The sequence below is a fragment of the Triturus cristatus genome, chromosome 6, assembly GCF_964204655.1.
Source record: "Triturus cristatus chromosome 6, aTriCri1.1, whole genome shotgun sequence".
Lineage (NCBI taxonomy): Eukaryota > Metazoa > Chordata > Amphibia > Caudata > Salamandridae > Triturus > Triturus cristatus.
In genome coordinates, this window is record NC_140589.1 from 1,125,840,894 (window position 1) to 1,125,859,373 (window position 18,480).

Consider the following 18,480-nt stretch of genomic DNA (forward strand, 5'->3'; position numbering starts at 1 on the left):
CAGTCCAAATGCTCACTTTAAAGGGCAGAGCAGGGTCACACTGGTGGCTGTCTGGATCCTGCTGCAGGCAGTGACCTCTGACTCCAGTGAGCAGAGCAGGGTTGTGCTGGTGTTTCGGACACCTGTTGCCCCGATGGCTAGCGCAATGACATTCTTGCTGCGTTGTAGAAAGAGAAGGGAAATCCCAAGAGAAAATGTCTCTCTTTAAAGGATTTCCCTTCCCACAACAGCCTTACCTGGAGTGTTGTTCGCCGTAACTTCTCCCGGGAAATTTCTGTGCTGAACCCAGCCTCTATCCAAAAACCGGGATATTTCTTCAGTTTGGAGGAAAGTGTAGGGACACTCCACCAAAAAACGGAATCATCTGGGGAACACGGTGACGTCTGGTCACCCTACCGAAAGGTCATGTGAATGGGAGGTGTAGACTAGTGGGAAGTGCAGACGAGGAGCCCACCGATGGGGCCCGCTGGGTCAAAGAGGTTTGTGCTAGTGGTGGTTTGTGGGATGTTGCCACCCCGGGGCTATGTGCAGGAGTAAAACAAGCATGTGTGCCAAAACCTAAGAAGGAAGAAGTAGGATTAACAATTATAACAATCAACATTGTGCAAATAAAACCCCAACCCCTAACCCCCAACCCTCCCCACACTTCTACCCAGAAAGTATCTGTCTCTCTGTATGAAAAGCTTTTGGAAAAAAACTGAGAAACGTAACCTCATAAGCATCATAAGAGAGGTAAGAGACACGAGGGAAAGAAAGAAAAGGACAAACCTCATCATTACAGGGGAAATCATTAAAGCAAAACAAGACATGACCTGAGCCAAGAGCACATCGGCACATATGAGGTCCCGATGTATAAAGCAAGCCCAGGAGGTAAAGTATTAAGCAAGTGAAACCACGTTAAGAAGCAGCGGATAAAACAGCAGCACGAACCAGGAGTAGTACAAGTGGTAGAGTCAAGTTTTATCCAGTTGCGGAGCAGCAAGAAGAGTGCGCAGTCAATGGATGTTGACCTCGGTCAATTGGTGAGACTGCGGGACAAGTCACTGTCCGTGTGGAGAGTAGCCGGATTAGGGAGTGCAGTGATTTGGTTATCAGTGCCTCCCTCACCGTTTCCCGCCTCAGAGGCAGGGTTCCGAGCCTGTCTGTATAGTGACTGCGACCTCTCTCGGGGAGACTTGGTGAGCTTGAGCGACCAACCAGGGCCTTTCTGTGACCGGGTGCGGCGTCGAAATGCCTTTGGCAGTGGCTATAACTCCAAGTTATCAGGTGCACTGTGAGGAGGTAGAGGGGGGTCCACGGAGCAGGCGATCTTCTGTCAGCCACTGCCAGGCGGAGTTAGGAGTCTCAAAGAAATTAGACCTATTGAGGTGGATGACACGGAGCAGTGCGGGGAATAGTAAGAAGTACTGAAGCCCTATTTCCCACAGCTTTTGTTTCACTTCCATGTAGGAGTGCCTACGTTGCTGGACCTAGGGGGTGAGTCCGGAAAAAGAAGGATTCTGGCGTCCCCGCACCGGAGCTCTGGGTGATTCTGAGCCTCGTTGAGAATGGCGTCTCTGTCCTGGTAGTTAAGAATGCAAGCTATTGTAGGCCGGGGTGAAGCCCCGGGTCTCAGGCGCAAGGCCTCCAGCAGGGAGGTCTCTTTCATTTGTAGAGAGCGCAGGCAGGTGGCCGCGCATCATGTATTCTACTGCTCGGGTCCACATCTGTACTAGGTTGTAGTCTAGGCGGTGCCAGCGCCAAACGTCACGCAGGTAACTGGGCCCCTCGGTGCCGGGTGGTTCCTGCAGTTTCCTCCCAGACACGACCCAAGCAGGCGCGCCAGCCTCCGCAGAGGGGTCCCCACAGGTGGTGCAGGTGAGCCTGAGGGCCGTGGCACCCCAATCCTCATAGCAGTGTAGGACCGAGGCCTCCTACTGGCCCCAGGATCCACATGGCCGCATCGGCCTGGCATGCGTACGACACCTGGGCATATGACCGTGAGCGGGAAACTCCCCCGTATTCATGGAAGACTTCAAGCAGGCGGCGAGTCCTTTGCTGGCCTCTGCATCCGGCTGCGGTAGTGGTGGTCCTGGATGTTTCGGCAGACTACGTCCCCCCCCTCCATACTAGGTGCTCATCCCGGGTCCTTTCTGGCAGTGGTCGCTGCTAAACATGCCGGCAATGGGAGCCTCCTTGGGCTGTGCGGGGTAGAGCGAAGTCAGGGAAGACCGTGCTATGTGATGTCTCGCTCTTCTCAACGGTGAGGGCCTGCCTCAGGCCGTACGGCCCCACCAGTTGGCAGGATTCATTAGGGAGGCTGCAGGGAGAAGGAAGGGCTGCAGTCCAGACCACTCAGTACATCAAGAGGCGATGGATGGCTGCTACGGGCCCAGGTAGGCAACATTTAAAGGGGTTAGCGGTGGAGCAGTGGTAAAGTGTGACCGCGATGTTGGTCTGCATGGCCACACCCCCAACAGATACCTTAGTGACTTCCGTAGGGCTCTGACGTATGTGTCCATCTATTTCAGGAAGTTAAAGTAATTTCTGCCTCAGTTAAATCTCAGGAACTTTGGTTAATAAGGGTGTGCCAGGCAACCTATTTTAGGTGCAGTAGAGCCCGCAAGGCCCTCCTAACAAATGTGCAGAGATGCTACTGCAACTGTTCCCTAGTAATGAAACAGTGTTGGTGGTTCTGTGCTATTACTTATTTGTATACACACTGCTTTACAGTACCTCCATCCTATTTGCCTAGTCCTTTTCTTCCGATTCTAACTGATGTACGAATGATACATAATGCCTGTAACGTGAAATGACGATCCTTCAGTTTGGTTGAGAAGCACCTAATGTCCCCAAACAAAACCAGTGGTGTCTGAAGGAAGAGGCTCCAGTCCTTGTAAGCCTGATGGGGAAAAAGAGGAGGGAAAGATTGTAACATTAAAAATAGGTTTGAACAGGGAGCGATTATGAAATAGGTTGTGGGGCAGGCTCGCTCCCCACCTCAGAGTGATGGTAAAGGATGCTGCTATTGGGTCAGACCGCTTCACCACAGGATAAGACAATGCAATCACAAAAGGTTATATGATTCAAGTCTTAAAGAGCTCAAATCAGAGATAATTTGAGTTAAGACTGATTTGTAACACGAAGTAAAGGAAATATAGGTGGATGTTTCTGAGGTGAGTAACAGGGTATATGCATGAAAGAGAATGTGGTTGAGCAGGAGCTCTCTGGCCATGGGCCTGCCTCCCGTGAACTGTGCTGGAGGGGGCCCCCAGGAGCTCGAGGGCCCCTCTGCACCACAGAGGCTATTGTTACACCACTTATCCAACTGGAGTGCAAGGCCGCTCCCTCTGAACGAGACCAGAAGCAACCCTAGACCAGTGCCAGCCTAGTAGGGTCTCATCTATTAGGCCCAATGAGCCATACATTATTGAATCCCATTGTATAAGGGTCAAAATCTGATGTGCTATTTTTTTTTTAAAATAATGTTCAGGAATTAGAAGTTCAGGAATGGCGTGTTTCACCATGTTCATTTTATACAGGGACAAGGGATACATTTACACAGTGAATAAAGAGGCCGTACGAAGAACGAGAGATAGTCTAGGTAAGTTAGTTACACTCTGTACATTTGATTGTTGGATAATTGTTCTTTTAGTGCAGTGGTTCCCAAACTGGGGTCCCCGAAGTTCACAGATTAATAAAGAGTGTATATATATCTATATATGCTAAATGTACAATTGGGCATTTGAAAACCCACTGTAAATGTGAAGGAATATGAAACTTGAGGCTAAAAATGAAATTTGTATTCTCGGATTGATTGGTGGGAGCAGTGCAAGTGCATCAAACTGAATATAGTATGGATGACAAGTGGCCTCAATTGAATTTAGAAAACCTCCAACCCTTCTATTAAAATTACATTTTGATTTTTTTATTTATGTATTTCTATTTAAATAAAATGTGTCATTTGAGTATTTGTTTGATTAATGCTTTTTTTCTGTATTTATGTGTATTGTTTTGCGGTTTAAATCATCAACATTGCTTAGGCCGGGGTTTCTGGCTTCCAGTAATGACTCGTGGGGGGTCCCCAGATTCGAATAATGATTCACCTGGGGTCCCCGGGTTCCAGTAATGATTAATTGGGGGTCCCCAGAAGTCAAAAGTTTGGGAACCACTGTTTTAGTGCCTTAACTAAGATCTCTTCTTTCTTGCTACATTTGAAAAGAAAAGATTTTTTGTGCTTGGTAAACTTTCTATATATTGCCATGTTTTCTTGTGGAAGTAAGCCACAGAGAATTTCGAGTCAGAACAACAATGCCATTTTCAATCAATTCTTTATTGGTTTATTTGATAGATACATCAGTGTTCATTGACAGTCCACATAGCAGACAAATCAAGTTATATAGTAAAATACTGAGAGATATTACAGAAAATTCACATCGCAGTTCGATCAGCATAGTCAAGCAAATAAAGGATCGAAGCATAACAACAAATGTCTTTGATACACCGAAATGCTCAATTGTTACCACCTCCAAAACATGCATAGCGACATATTAAAGATTTGGGACATACTTTTTTTTAAATTGACCACATTAATCTACTTCTTATTCCACTACATATGCGTACATCTTGTTATGCCGACCTGCAAGATTAATGCCCCCAATAAAAGCTACTAATAATGTCCCTGTAACATTTCTAATTCTTCAAATGATCAAAATCTGTATTTATTTTTTTCTAACCGTCTTTTTGTGGTGTCACAAGGTTCTGTTTGCTTTCTGATTTTTTCTATTTGTAAATCCTGGATGTGTGCATTTCAGTCTTCAGATTCTTTGATGCAAGTTTAGTCCTTTAGCTCAAGCGCCTCAACTTTTTGAATCTGTGCTAAACTATCTTCACTCAGTTTACACCTTTGTATTAAAGACCATTTCAGGGGCATAGGATTACACGGCCATGCACAGCTAATGTGCCAAAGGTGCTCCAATAGTAAGCTTGTCTGCGCACTGCGCCAACCATGCTAGATGTTTTTCACAAGAAACCTCTACTAGACACCAGGTGAGACACTCAAAGGAAGACCTATCTAATATAGGCCTTGATTGGCTTGACCCGGATATATTTTTAAGGTGTTACTTTCCCTTGTGTTACCTACACAGATTGGATGACTATGGGCAGAGCATTGGATAAACTTTTAGGAGAGGCCAATTTGGCACTGGGATGCTCTAAGGTACTACCATCCTTGTCAACTGAACAGAGGATTTGCATCAACAGTGTTAATTTTCACTCTAAATTTAAAACCTGGGATGGTTCAGAAGGACAGCCATGGGCCAAAGATGGCCTTCATTGCACACTAATCAATGCCCACTTAGCTCTCAATCATGCAATAAAAATGTATGAACTATTGGATCAAGGGCTACTAGACTTTCCGTTCATTAAGGAAACACGGCATTCAGACACTAGCGGTCGTAATGTATTGGCTATGTGTCCCACACATTTTACTATGGTTAACCGGCCTCTTCCTTTCTACGGGGTGGTGGCTTGGCAGTAATTGTCAATGCGAACTACTCGATTAGTGTACTTGAACGGCTGCGTTTTCCTCATGCAGACACTTCGGTGTTTGCTATCTCATCTCCAGCCTTGGTGTTTTTTAGTGTTGTGTGCTATTGCCTACCAGTCTAGTTGATTCTTTCATCAACACTTTTTTAGACCTAGTGCTTCCTCTTTCTCTGGTGCACGCAATCTTCATAGTAGTTAGGAACTCCAGTACTTGGGAGACCACCCTTTATGTCCTTTGGCAGATAGATTTATTAGCGCCATGCCCGCCTTTGAACTCCATATGCGAGTTCAGAGTCCAACTCATTCTGAGGTTTATCTTTGGGTCACAAGGATCAACACATTATATGGAAATTGTGCCATTGTTGTGGACAGACCACTATCTAGTCCCTTTTACTTTTAAGCATGACTGAAGCTTCTCATAGAGGCAGTTTACCTTTGAACACACAAAGCAAAAGCCTATCCTCAAAACTATCTATTGAGTACTTTGTTCATGGACTGAGGGCTTTTAACATAATTTGTAACTTGGTCTCAACAGTAAACTGTAATAAGCGATATATTGAGTGGGTAGAGACTGCTTTAGATGGAGTTTTCCCCTGCAATAATACTAGTGGGCTACGCCTACAGCCCCATAGTATAGCACTTCACTAAGAGAAGCAAAGACTGGCTTATAAAAAGCTGGAAAAAATCTAGGCACAGTGATTACTCTGCCTGCGTGCGTGGCATTAAAAATGGTATTGAAGGAATATTAAAAAAAATTGTCTCAGCAGCGGTTGAATTCTTTACCAAACAAAATTCTGACTATTCTTCTAAAGATATCTCTCAAATAATACGTGGTTTTACTTCTAGATATGCTGCTGTCTCAATCGAGAACTCACAGGAGCTGGTGTATAAATTATCGAACTTCATTGAAGATAAGATTCCTGTCATCTGCAATTCTCTAGCGTATTTTACTGAGAATTTGCCGTTTTATGAGCACACTCTGGAAGTCCAAATATGTTATGCAGGGTTTCAGGCCAATGAGGGATTGATCAAGGCCAATATATTGGACCTTGTTCCTCATTTGGAATATCTGGAGCATCTCAGATTAGAACAATTCATGTCCACTGCTAGTTCTAGATTCTTCTAGCTCCCATCTGGATCCTATACCTCCTGACTGTTGGAATGCATCTATGACAGACCTTGCGCCTCCATTGTTTGAGGTCTTCAACAGCTCCCTATTGAGTTACTGTGCCCTAATGAAGTGGAAAAAAGCTTTGAAGTTCCTCTATTAAAAAAGAAACCAAATGCCGACTGTTCCATACTATCCAATTTGCTACTGATTTCTTTGTTGCCCTTTGCGGTCAAGATTTTGAATTAGCATTTAACTCCTGTCTGTATCTCTGGATCTAGGGCAGAATGCTTAGTATTTAAAAAGTAAGACATGGGTGATTACGTTTTACACGTCCTGGCAGTGAAAAACTCCTAAAGCCATTTTTCACTGTTGTAAGGCCTTTGTCTCCCATTGACTAAACACTGGGTTACCTTATTACATCTAAGAAGGGTTAACTTTAGATTGGGAGCACATAGAGATAGACTTTGCAAGGAAGAACTCCATCTAAAGCAGTCTTTACCCACTCGATATATCTCTTGTAACCGCGTATTGTGGAGACCAGGTTACAACCACCAGCATTGAGTGTTAGGCACCCTATTTCCAGTCTTCTTTCTACCAGTTCATGGTCTGTACCCTCTGTTTGAACAGGTGCATGACAAGCTAGGACTTCAATGGGTGCAACATCACCACTTCAAGGGAAACACGTTCTGTGTCATGTAGGGGTCTGCCTGGTGCAGATCTCCTGTCCTCCATCTCCTTTGCAGCACAGGCAGCACTTCCTCGTCGGAAGTGGCCTCACCCTCTTGGGGTGCTCCTCTGTCAGAGATGGCAGACCCCTAATCCATTGGCCATCCCTATGCCAATGTCTACACTTTTTGCCCCTCCATCTTGACCTCAATACTCTCTGTGTGATAGTAATATTCCCAGAAGCCAGAGCTTTCTTGGCGCCTAGTCAGCCTTCCCTCGTACCTCATACTTTTTAAATAGTAAGCTCCCTACTGTAGGAGCTGTTAAGGGCCACCTTAGTGGGCGACATATATTTGTTTTAAATTGAGCTTTAGGCCTGGCAGTAGGTTTATTTTGGCAAGTCAAAATGGACGTTACAAACTGCACTACGGGTTACTTTGTCAGCCCTGAGGATTGTTTTAAAGTGCTACTTTAGTGTGTGGTACAATGAGTGCTGCAGGCCCACTAGTAGCATTTAATTTACAGGCCCTGGGTACATGTACCATTTACAAGGGACTTACAAGTAAATTAAAATATGCTAATCAGTTGTAAGGCAATTTTACCATGTTTTAGGGAGAGATCACAAATATGTTTGCAGTCGTCAAGTGCACAGAGTCCTAAAGTCAACAAACAAATCAGCAGATGTGAGGGTTGAAGACAAAATGTTTGTGGGTGACCCTGCCAAGAGGGCCTGGTCGAACAGAGGTCCAGGAGTAAGGCTGTGTATTTACCCCTGTGCATATCCGACTGTGAATCGCTGAATTCATTCCTTAGGGGTTAGCCTTAAGCCAGATGCTTTTGAACATCTGTATTCATCCTCTGTCTCCACTGGTAAAACCTTTACGACTCCTCTGCATGAATTATGTAGATAATACTCAACTAATTATCACCATTGACTGGTCGGTTACTGCCCCCTTTGAATCTTCATCAGTGTATGTCTGTGATGTCATCTTTGCTACAAGTAAACTTTCAATAAGTTTAATAAAACGTTGCTGCTTTGGATAAATCATTCTCGCCCCCCTTGCCAGATTCCGCTGAATTTCTCACTTTCCTAGCTAAAAAGCCAGATTCTGCTGGATTTTTAGCCCCCATCCTGGTCCACCTTCCCTGATCAGCTACAGTAGTAGAAAATCTAGGCATTTAACCAGAGCCGGAGCTTTCTTTAGAAAAGAAGATCAATCACATTGCTCGTAACTGTTTCTTCCTCTTGAGGAAAATTCTGCCCCTTCTTTTAAGTCCTTCCTTCGTGTGGTGTTTCAAACTACTATCTTGAGCCACCTGGATTACTTCAACCCTCTTTTATTAGGACTGGCAACTCGTTTGATGTAGAAGCTGCAAGGGTCCAAAATGCAGTGGCCCAATTGGCCCTCTGTCTTCTCCTTGTTCTCAACTGCTTCTTAAGCTCTAAATACTCTTCACTGACTTCAGCTGGAACAAAAAAATCTTCAAATCTCTGTGCCATGTTTTAAAAGTTGTACATCATGTAGGTTATCATTATTTGAGAAAGAAATGTATGGACTATGTACCTGTATATTCCCTTCTATCCACGAAGGCCTCTTTACTTACCATCCCGAGAATCAATCGGTCTCGCTCCGATGGTAAGTAATTTTCACTAATGGCTACCAAACTTTGGAATAAACTGTCCATCACTCTTTGAAGGATCCCTCTGTGGTTACATTTCAGGAAAGCCCTGAAGACTCCGCATTTTTTGAGTTAAGGTACTTTTCTTTGCTCCTGTGAACTACTCTCAGGCTATGTCAATGTCCGCAAACCTAAATAGGTAATTGTTGAGCTTTATACATATTTTAAATTGTGACATAAGAAGACTACAGCAAGATTTGCAGTGACAGCATTTTTGATGCACCTGAAGGCTATTCGGAAGCGCAAGGCAAAGCTCTTCATCGCCAAGCACTGGAAGACCCTGTATCAGTTGAAATCATGGGGAAGATATCTGCCCCCCTTTTAAAGTCGTTTCTGCGATAGGTTGTTGTGGAGGTCCAAGTTTTAGGTTAAGTCCCAGAAGAACCAAAGGACGTCAAAGTGGTATCCGGCACGTCCCTCTGTTCTCAGTCTCTTCAAAGGGCATTATCATGCGTCTCACACCCGCTTCCGAAGTTATCCATTTGGAGACCTTTCATGCTCCACCCCAAGCCAGCCTGAGTTTTTTGGGCCCCTGGGCTTCTCAAGTAATACAGGTGTTTAATCTGCGATGTTGCATGTGGTTGCCATGACACTGACCACCTCAGGCATGCCAGTAGGCCCCAAGGGGCCGAGAAGTCTCCCATTTGGACTGCCCGAAGTGGGACCTCCATCAGTGCCAGTCGGGTCCTCTGGATCCATCCCAGATCCATACTGACTTCCATACCAGTTCCCTGTCCTGTGCCACAAGCTATGCAGAAACAAATCCTCTAATGCCAATGCCAGATGACGACCAGCCCATACTGCTGTCTGATACCGAAATGGCGCTGCACTAACCTGGTCAGAGGCCATATTCGACACCACTTACCTCTCCCCATTTAGGCATTTCCATAAAGGGCACAGTGCCCTTGCCTCACAGCAGATCATCGATTTTGCTTGACCATTTTGGTACTGATTCAGATAATGGCGTGTATTCTGCTGGAGATGAATTTGCTCAGGCCTAACATGAGGGCAATTGGAATGAAGATTTCTAGGGTGCCTGTGGAGTGGACACTTCTCAAAACAGTGGCTTGGTTTTGCCTCCGATACCTGCCACAAAAGCGATTGCATCATTTCTCATGGTCAGGCGGAGGACTGCTGAGATACTAGACTTTCATCTTGGCTGTTCACAAAAGTGATGGCGGTGGTTGCAGCAAATCTTCGGTGATCAGCGGTCCCAGTCACTGTTGGCCTTCTGCATCCTGTTGGTCAAGCAAGCCAGATGACATATGTGGGTTCTGCAGTAGGATCTGGAGTCCCAGTGGGTACAGCATCAGGGGATCTCTCCGTTCAGGCCCAGATTTCGGGGGAGACTGCAATAGACCTGAAGTAGTCACTGCAGAACTATGATTAGATCAGTGACAGGCCCCTCTTTTCTACCCCGCCCGAAACAGACAGTGATGACTGATGCATTGCTTCTGTATTTGGGTGGTGACTGGGAGAGGTGGAGATAAGAATTCTCTGGTCTCTGGCAGAAGTCTCACTCCATATCATCATCTTGTTCAAGGTGCAGGCCATCAGTTTGGCATTGAAAGAGTTCTTGTCTTCCATCAAGGAAAGGCTGGTTCATGTGGTCAGACACCACCACTACAAGTGGTACTGCAACAAGCCGGAGGAATGGGGTTGTGGACCCTGTGCCAGGAGGTTCCGTGCCTTTGGACATAGCTGGAACTCCAGAGGATTCCCCAGGTGAAGCAGCACCTGGCGAGATCTTTGAATACCAGGGCAGACAAACTCAGCCGCCAAAGCATTGCTGATTGTGAATGGCAGTTACATCCAGAATTTGGCGCTGGGTCATGTCCATGAATGGGAAACACCTAGGATCAACCTCCTCGCCACCACCAAGAACACGCAGTGTCAGCACATCTGTATCCTGGAGTTCCCAAAGCGACTGTCGCTCGGAGACGCATTCTGTTTAGAGTGGAACTCTGGACTCCTGTACACCTTCCTGCTAATACCTCTCCTGTCTGAGTTGTGAAGAAGCTCATGAATGTCTGGGCTCAAGTCATCCTAGTGACTCCATCTTGGGCATGGAGAGTATGATATCCTGAAATTCCATGGCATGAGTGTTTATTCTCTAAGCAGGCTGCTCGTTTGTGAGGATCTCCTGTCGCAGGGCGGAGCCCTGCATCTGAACCTGTGCATCCTCAACCTCCATGCCAGGATGGTATTTTGACCTTCGATAATTTAGTAGGGCATTCTACGACAAGAAAATAATTGAGTGCGGAGAGGTTTAAGATGCTGGGAGGTCAGTTTCAAGGTAACTAATTAATCTTGGTTTCATCCAACCAAAATGATGTAGAGGCGTGGGAGCAAGTAGCATCCAGAATTGCCTGGTGGGATTTTAAGGATCAGTACTGTAAGTAAGGTAAGTCACTGACCTAAGAAAAATTGCCTGGGAAATGGAAAAACTAAATGAGAGACAAGTCACAAGATGTACAGTAGCGACAACGTGAACAAAGAGCAAAATTACCCTGCGAAAAGCAGAGGCAGAAAGTCTTCTGCCAATGGTCTGGTGCAAAATGGCACGCTTCCGAGTGAAATGCATGGTATCTCAAACCAGCCATAAGAAAATCTCTTCTAGTCTACAATACCATTCTCTGAACCCAAAATAATTCCTTAATGATCTACAAACTGCACCCTTGAAAACTAGATGCTTTCAATATGACCAGCAGAATCTTCTGTCACCTCTTATAAAGAACTGGACCCTAGAGCTTCTTCATATTGTACCCAGTTACTGCAGTATCCACAAATGCTAGAAAGAGGCTAAAAGCACAGTGAAAGAAGACCCAGAAACCCTCATGGCAAATGGTTACTCCAGACAAAAATACCCACGACCAATGCTCTTTTCTTCTTGCACAACCTGGAGATCTGACAACGGGCAATCCAGTTGAAACTCACCCTGAAAAAGACATCTGAAGTCCACAGGGTCAATGTAACTATCCCACAAGCATCTCCAAGAAAACTCACTTTCTACATGTACAAGTGCATAATCCTGGTCTAGGTCAACAGGACCCCCTGTCCTTAGAAAATATCTTCCTGCGCCTCATAAAGTAAACTAAACTGTTCCTTGAAACCTCAGAATGTTAAATGGTAGCGGCAGTTTCAGTCGATAACCTTTCAAGTATTTGCCCGGCGGTAATCGCCTCTTATACCACTCGATAATTTACCAATGAAAGAGGCAGGCGCCGGAGACTGGAAGGCAGGTACAAAGTTTTATTCCGTCGGAGCAGAACACATCAGATCAGACAGCAAGGTATCGTCACGAGGTGCTCTAACTGCATCTCTGAGACCTGGTCTCTTATACACTGGTTTATTGCTTTATTACACATAGTACATTCTTGAGATTCCCTTGATGTATGGGGGAATATCCCCTGAAGCCCCGGTTCAGATCCGATCCCACACATAGATACAGTAGAAGTTCTCACCCCACCCACAGTAGGAGATGGCTATTGCGCAGCAGGGTATTCCGTCAATTCCCGGGGGTGTGTGTGACCGGTCGGGTCTCAGGGGGTAGGGGCTTTGATCTACTGTAATCCCTTTGATGTGGGGTATTTCCCTTACAGTAGGGGCAATAAACTGCATCCGCAGGGCTAGGTGATGGCCTGGGACCAGTTCAGACAATGGGCCGCAGAGGAAGGGGGTTATCAAAGGAGAGGCATGACCATGTATGAGAGAGCGGGGGTGGCCAGCGCGCGGGGGATGCTCGCAGCGCCAAGGGGACCGCGCTGGCGATTGACAATGAGTGGGGAGAGAGTGGGGTGCCTAAAATGGCGGCCGTGCATTCGCTGTGCGTGGCGCTGGGGAGAGGCAAGATGGCGCAGATAATGTTCAGTTTGCAAGCTAAATTTCCACAGTCCTCCCTTTTAACATATCTCGCCAGCTTGTCTGGCCAATATTCACCTTTGTTAGCCTTTCAGTTACAGTATCGTCAATGTTCGTCATACATTTCTTAAAGTTACAGAGTCTTTAGGGCAGGCAGGAGTAATCTGACACTTTTGTACATTGTCTCATACAGTTTGATAAAGTAGGCGAGGAGGAGGTACATTCAAAATTACATTAGCTGTGCCGCAGGTCAGGCCCAGGCGAGTGTGTTCGAGTATGAATAGGATACTGTCCCAGTGTATAGTCGGAAGTGTTTGATGCAGCATCATGAAAACTCAATAGGAAGATAGTTAAAAAAGGTGGTTGGGAGAGGATTTTCTACTTAACATAGGTTCTTCTTTCCAGTGTCCTATTATAAAGAGCCATCACTGGTAAGCTCTTGTTGTTGTTCTTCTTTCGTTGGCACTGTTGAGCACCGGCGGTGGAGCTAAGGTCCAGCTCAAATCCGATTTCTCACGTGGCAGGGTGTGACCACTCACTGTTCTCTGATCACAGTCCTGTTCCTTAACACAGTTCACCACAGGTACTTTGAGACAGGGTGCCTGCCTTTTGTTCTTCGGTAGTAGGTCAAAGTCATAGTCCAAATGAAAGAGGAAGAGAGAAGGGGGTGGCGTGGGATCGGATCAAAAATGCGGACCAAGGAGAGCAGAATCTTTCAGCACTGGGCCCATCAATCGGGCCCGACGGGTTGAGACTTCAGGCACGCTGGTCAGTGAGCAGGGGCCTCGATGTAGCCCTTCGCGCTTATCGTTCTGATAATGGTGTCTCGTCTCACGCCCTTTTTGCTTCGTCGCTTCCCCCTTGGTCGATGTCATAGATGCTTTATGATCTGCAGCCAGGCTGTGCGTCACGTCCGACCCCTCTCTTCCGATGGCTGCAGGTTATCTTTGAATGGGTTATAAGAAACGAAAGTCTTAGAGATTTTGGCAGGGAAGACATTTACATACTTCATCCTCTCTCCCAACCACCGAGTAGTTGCGGAAATGCTCTTATCTGTTACTATATGATTGGTGTCTATTAATTCTGATGTTAATGTGCGTGTTACTAATCTATTAATTACTGCTGTGGTGCAGGGTTCTGTGGGTGTCCCTGTCCATCGTCTGGCCTTCTAGGTGTCGGTTTCTGCGCCCTATAATCGTTGCAGGAAGCCTGACACCTGTCAACTTTCTGGTTTATTAAAAATTCGAACCGGCTTCTCCGGTGGAGGCTCATTCGCCTCAACATAAGGTTTGGTAGTACACATCTTCCTCCGAGGACTACTAAGTTTATGAAAAAGTAAGTGCGAGGTGCTACTGTCATGCGTTCACGAGTATCCCTCTCGGGGAGGAACATAAGCTAAGCATTATCTTTGTTGGGGACAATAGGTAACCCTGTATCCGTTTAGGCGATGGATTATTAGAAAATAGGGCCATCAGCCGTTTCGTTCGAAATACTCTGAGACGGCTAGTATAGGGCTGGGGTTATTTTTGGGAGAGCAGGGTGCTTTAGACATTCTATTTCGGGCTAATTGGTCAGGGGTAATTCTGGGTGGTGGAGATGGTATCCTTTAAGAACAAAAACCACTGACATATAGTCCCCGTGTTGAGGGTCAGATTGGGAGACATCAGTCGTCTTACCTGTCCTTTCCTTCTCAGCCGATTAGGCTTAACGTTTGCAAAAAGGAGAGGTAGTAACGTGGTAAAGTATGGTCGTTTTTGTTTCTGTCAATTTGTTCGAACACCACTGTGTTCAGGCCAATTATACACTTACCGAAGAGGTATGTGTCGTTAATTTATTCAAAAAGAGAGAGAGAGAGCAAGGAAGAGCCCTTTTTGAGAGGGAGGGGGAGAGAGAGAGAGAGAGAGAGAGAGAGAGAGAGAGAGAGAGAGAGAGAGAGAGAGAGAGACGTGTGCATCAAGTAGGCTATTTGGCATACATACGACACAAGACGAGAGAGAGAGAGACATGGGTAAGATAATAGGCCACTTGGTGCACACACAACATGGAGTAGCATGGGTTTGTTCCATGTAAGAAAACACAGGCGGGGAAAAGACATAAATTCGGTGATCACGTGAACACAAATGCCGGGCAGGGTGTGACAGTACATGCATCAAGACGGAGACTCAGGGCTGCGTTGAGCATGGGGACCTCTCCTTTCCTGTCCTCTATTCCTATGCATGCTGCGTACCTTAGTATTTTGTAGTTTATCTTAGGGGGTGTCTGACCCTTTATTCTCCTCCCTTTGATCGGTGGACGAGCGCTTCAATCATACAGTGACGCTCTCTTCAAGTGACCCAAATATAAAATGCATACACATTCATGCCGTGTAGTCGTAGTACACACGCACAATCATATCATACAGTTTTTCATGTCCCCAATGGTGGTCTGTAATTTTACGCACTATCTCACAACGTTTGTCTATGTTTTCCCTGATATTGAACTCGGTGCGGTCCATGTCCACTCCACTCTCCAGTCGGAACTTCGTTGTGACCTATAGAGGGGAAAAAGAGGGGAGGGGAGGTGCAGTATTCAAAATACCCCAGCGCGCGCAGACACGAAAAAGTTCTACTTACCACGTACCAGGCTAGTCGCAGGAATGGGTGATACCACAGACCTATTATTCTCTTTGTCCGAGACAAAGATGCTCTAATTTATTTCATTTCCTAAATTCGGGTTCCCTTGTCATATATGCATTTCTCAATCGGTCGTGTATTAGGATGCAAGATACCATACCTTGCGTTCGGCATATACCCTGAGCTATGGTTGACCATGGTTTAACAACTCTTGGAAAAGATAGGTGTGATGGGTACAAATTCCGTTAATCAAAAAGATTCAGGCAAATGGGGACTGCATTATCTGTTTTCTATTGCTTGGGGGTAACAATCATTTATTCAAATGAAGAGATCTCTATCAACCTATGTGATTAGTCATGGCACTGATTCCGTAATTCTTTCAAGAGACCCTTTATTTAAAACAATGTCAGCATACAAGATACGGGCCTACAATCGTTCAGGCCGGCCACGTGTGGGGAGGCGTCGAGTGTCATGAGCAACGCTACTACGGCATAAAATCGGTTCCCTTGCCGCCCCTCCCCGACCATCATGTGTGGAAGCATCGCATATATATATATATATATCTGTTTAACACAAATGTCACGTGACTGGGACGCCACAAGGGTGTGTAGGCCTCTCCTACATCGGCGCCATCTTGGGGCGAAGTCGGGCCAGAGTACAGTCTAAGTCTTTCCATGAATTTGCTGTTGGACCAGAATCCCTTTCAGTAGTTCGAGAACTTTCGTTAGCGTCAATTTTGCGTCAGCATGGCGTCACTGCGACCCCGTAGAAATGCCATGGTTCGTTCTTGGGGCGGGGCAGGAGGCGGGTTCTTCCGCCAACGCTTTGAACCAGTCTTTCTCACTGCACTAAGCGGAGGCAAGGTGGCTGCCGTCCGGGGCAAAGAGCAATGGCGGCGGTTTGTCCTTACCGGAAGTCCGCGGGAGTCGAGTGTCAAATGACTCCAGCCGATTCTGCAAGGCTGAGGGGAGCATCTTGTCAAGGGTGGGGCCCATGCCCAAGCAGACAAGCTTTCGAGTCCAGAATTGTCTCACGGTGGGCTTTAGGCCTGGATCCGGAGGAGTCGACCGCCGGAGTTCAAGGGCAGCAGTAGCAGCAGCTCTTCGGTACAGTCACCGGAGAGGAGCCAGCAGCAGTAACAGCGGCAGTTCGGATGGTACTGCTACCGGGGTGATTCCAGTAGCAGCGACGACAGCAGTTTGGATGGTATCACCACCGGGGTGGGTCCCCGATTACCTTGCTGCGGGGGCCCACTCCTCACGTCGGGTGCTAGCGGCAGTCCTGGTGAACCCGTTGCTTGGGTGGTTGCCTGGCGGCCGCGTGCAGGGGCGCCGGCTCAGCCGAACGGCGAATGAAGTGGCAGGGCACAACTCAGCTGGCTGACGTGTGAAAGATGCGGTTGGGGTGCCCTCGTCTGCTGGCGAGCCTCCACCTGGGGAGGCGGGGGAAGCCCGTCCGCGTCGCTTCCCCCGGCCAGGGCACCCCTCCGTTATTGAAGGAAGAAGAAAAGAATGGGAGGATCCACTCGACGTGGCAGGGTGCGATCCAGCAGACCGATGAAAAAGATGGTTGGGTGCAGCTTAGCTGGCCGGCGAGTCGAAGACGGTTGGGTGCAGCTTAGCTGGCCGGTGAGTCAAAGACGGTTGGGTGCAGCTTAGCTGGCCGGTGAGTCAAAGACGGTTGGGTGCAGCTTAGCTGGCCGGTGAGTCAAAGACGGTTGGGGTGCCTGGCGAGCCTCCACCTGGGGAGGTGGGGGAGGCCCGTCTGCGTCGCCTCCCCCCGCCAGGGCATCAGCCCTCATTAAAGAAAGAAGAAGAGAAAGCGGAAAGGCCCGCACAGCGTGGCGGGCTCCGCCTTGGGGTTGCCAGAACTTCGGCGCTTCGTATAGCCTCCGGCCTATTCGCACAGTCGTCCGCCACTGAGGTCAATGGATTTTTGCATGGCTTTTATAGCCCAAAGCCGACTAAAAGAACCGCCCAAAACAGGCCAATGTTGCAATTTCGAGGAAGGAGAGGCGAGGACGGTGTCACGTGGACGTTAAGGCTTTGGGATGGAGGTTGCAGCAGACTGTCATGTAAATAGTTGTTTTAAAACGTGTTTTAACCTGTTTACCCTGTTGGTGTGTTTGTTATATCCTATAAGTTATTAAAATGTTATAACTATACTACTTCGTTGGAGTGTTTGTACATATTTGCAATCTGATGACGAGCACAAGGAGGTTACTGTGCAATCGGAAAAATAACATAGCCCAATTGTGCGCGATCTAGCCCTAGTTTGGTGACGTCGATGGTGGGTGTCAGCAGGCTTCCGTTTGTGCGGGATTTTGTCATGCTTATTGGGCGGGGTGGGCAGTAGGGCAGACATGTTTAGGTAGCGAGAGTAATGGAGTCGGGCTACCTCGTGGTCGTCTCGACCGTGAGCTTGACTCCTTCCCTTGGTTTCATATGTCCCACAAAGGGCTAACTCCTAGCGTTATTTTAGTTTTTGTAAGGTCAAAAAGGATCCTACCAGTGCCTTTACTATCTTGTCGATTCCTGTTCGTTCATCCTTCGCTAGCCGATTCATTCTGGTGGACTCTTTCTTTCTCATTTCTGGGTCGTCTAACGTTATAGCCGACGTTGTGTCCAGCACAGGAGGCTCGGCCGGCGCGGAGGCCGTGAGGACCGAGGCCTCTGTACTGCTTTCGCTCGTGTTCGGGGGTTGTAGATGTTGCACTACTGACTGGGAGGGTGCATATGGAGGGGGCATGTAAATGATCGGGGGACCTAACAGTAATTCATCATTCGTTCGCTGCTTGGAGGACAACTCAGGGTAGAGCAAAGAAGGGGTCCTAACAGCATACTGGCCTGAGGTTTCGGGCTCCTGTCTTAGTTTAGTTTCCCTTCTCTCCTTTGTCTTCTTCTAACCTTCTAGCGGCAAGGTGAGCTGCCTTTCGTAATTCCTTTTCTGCTTTTACTTCTTCCCTCTTTTTCCGTTGCGTTGCTTCTTTGCGCCACATGCCGATACTGTCAAGCATAGTAGGCG

At 47.0% G+C, this 18,480-nt stretch overlaps 1 protein-coding gene across 4 annotated transcripts in view; it reads left to right on the plus strand.

The window, feature by feature from the left end:
- The window catches only part of GNPAT (glyceronephosphate O-acyltransferase), a 654,210-nt gene that overhangs the window by 608,512 nt on the left and 27,218 nt on the right, over positions 1 to 18,480 (plus strand). For all 4 annotated transcript variants that reach the window (XM_085612021.1, XM_085612024.1, XM_085612023.1 and 1 more), the window contains one exon: positions 3,522 to 3,583. In XM_085612021.1, the coding sequence (XP_085468147.1) occupies positions 3,522 to 3,583 (62 nt within the window). The remainder of the gene's footprint in view (positions 1 to 3,521; positions 3,584 to 18,480) is intronic.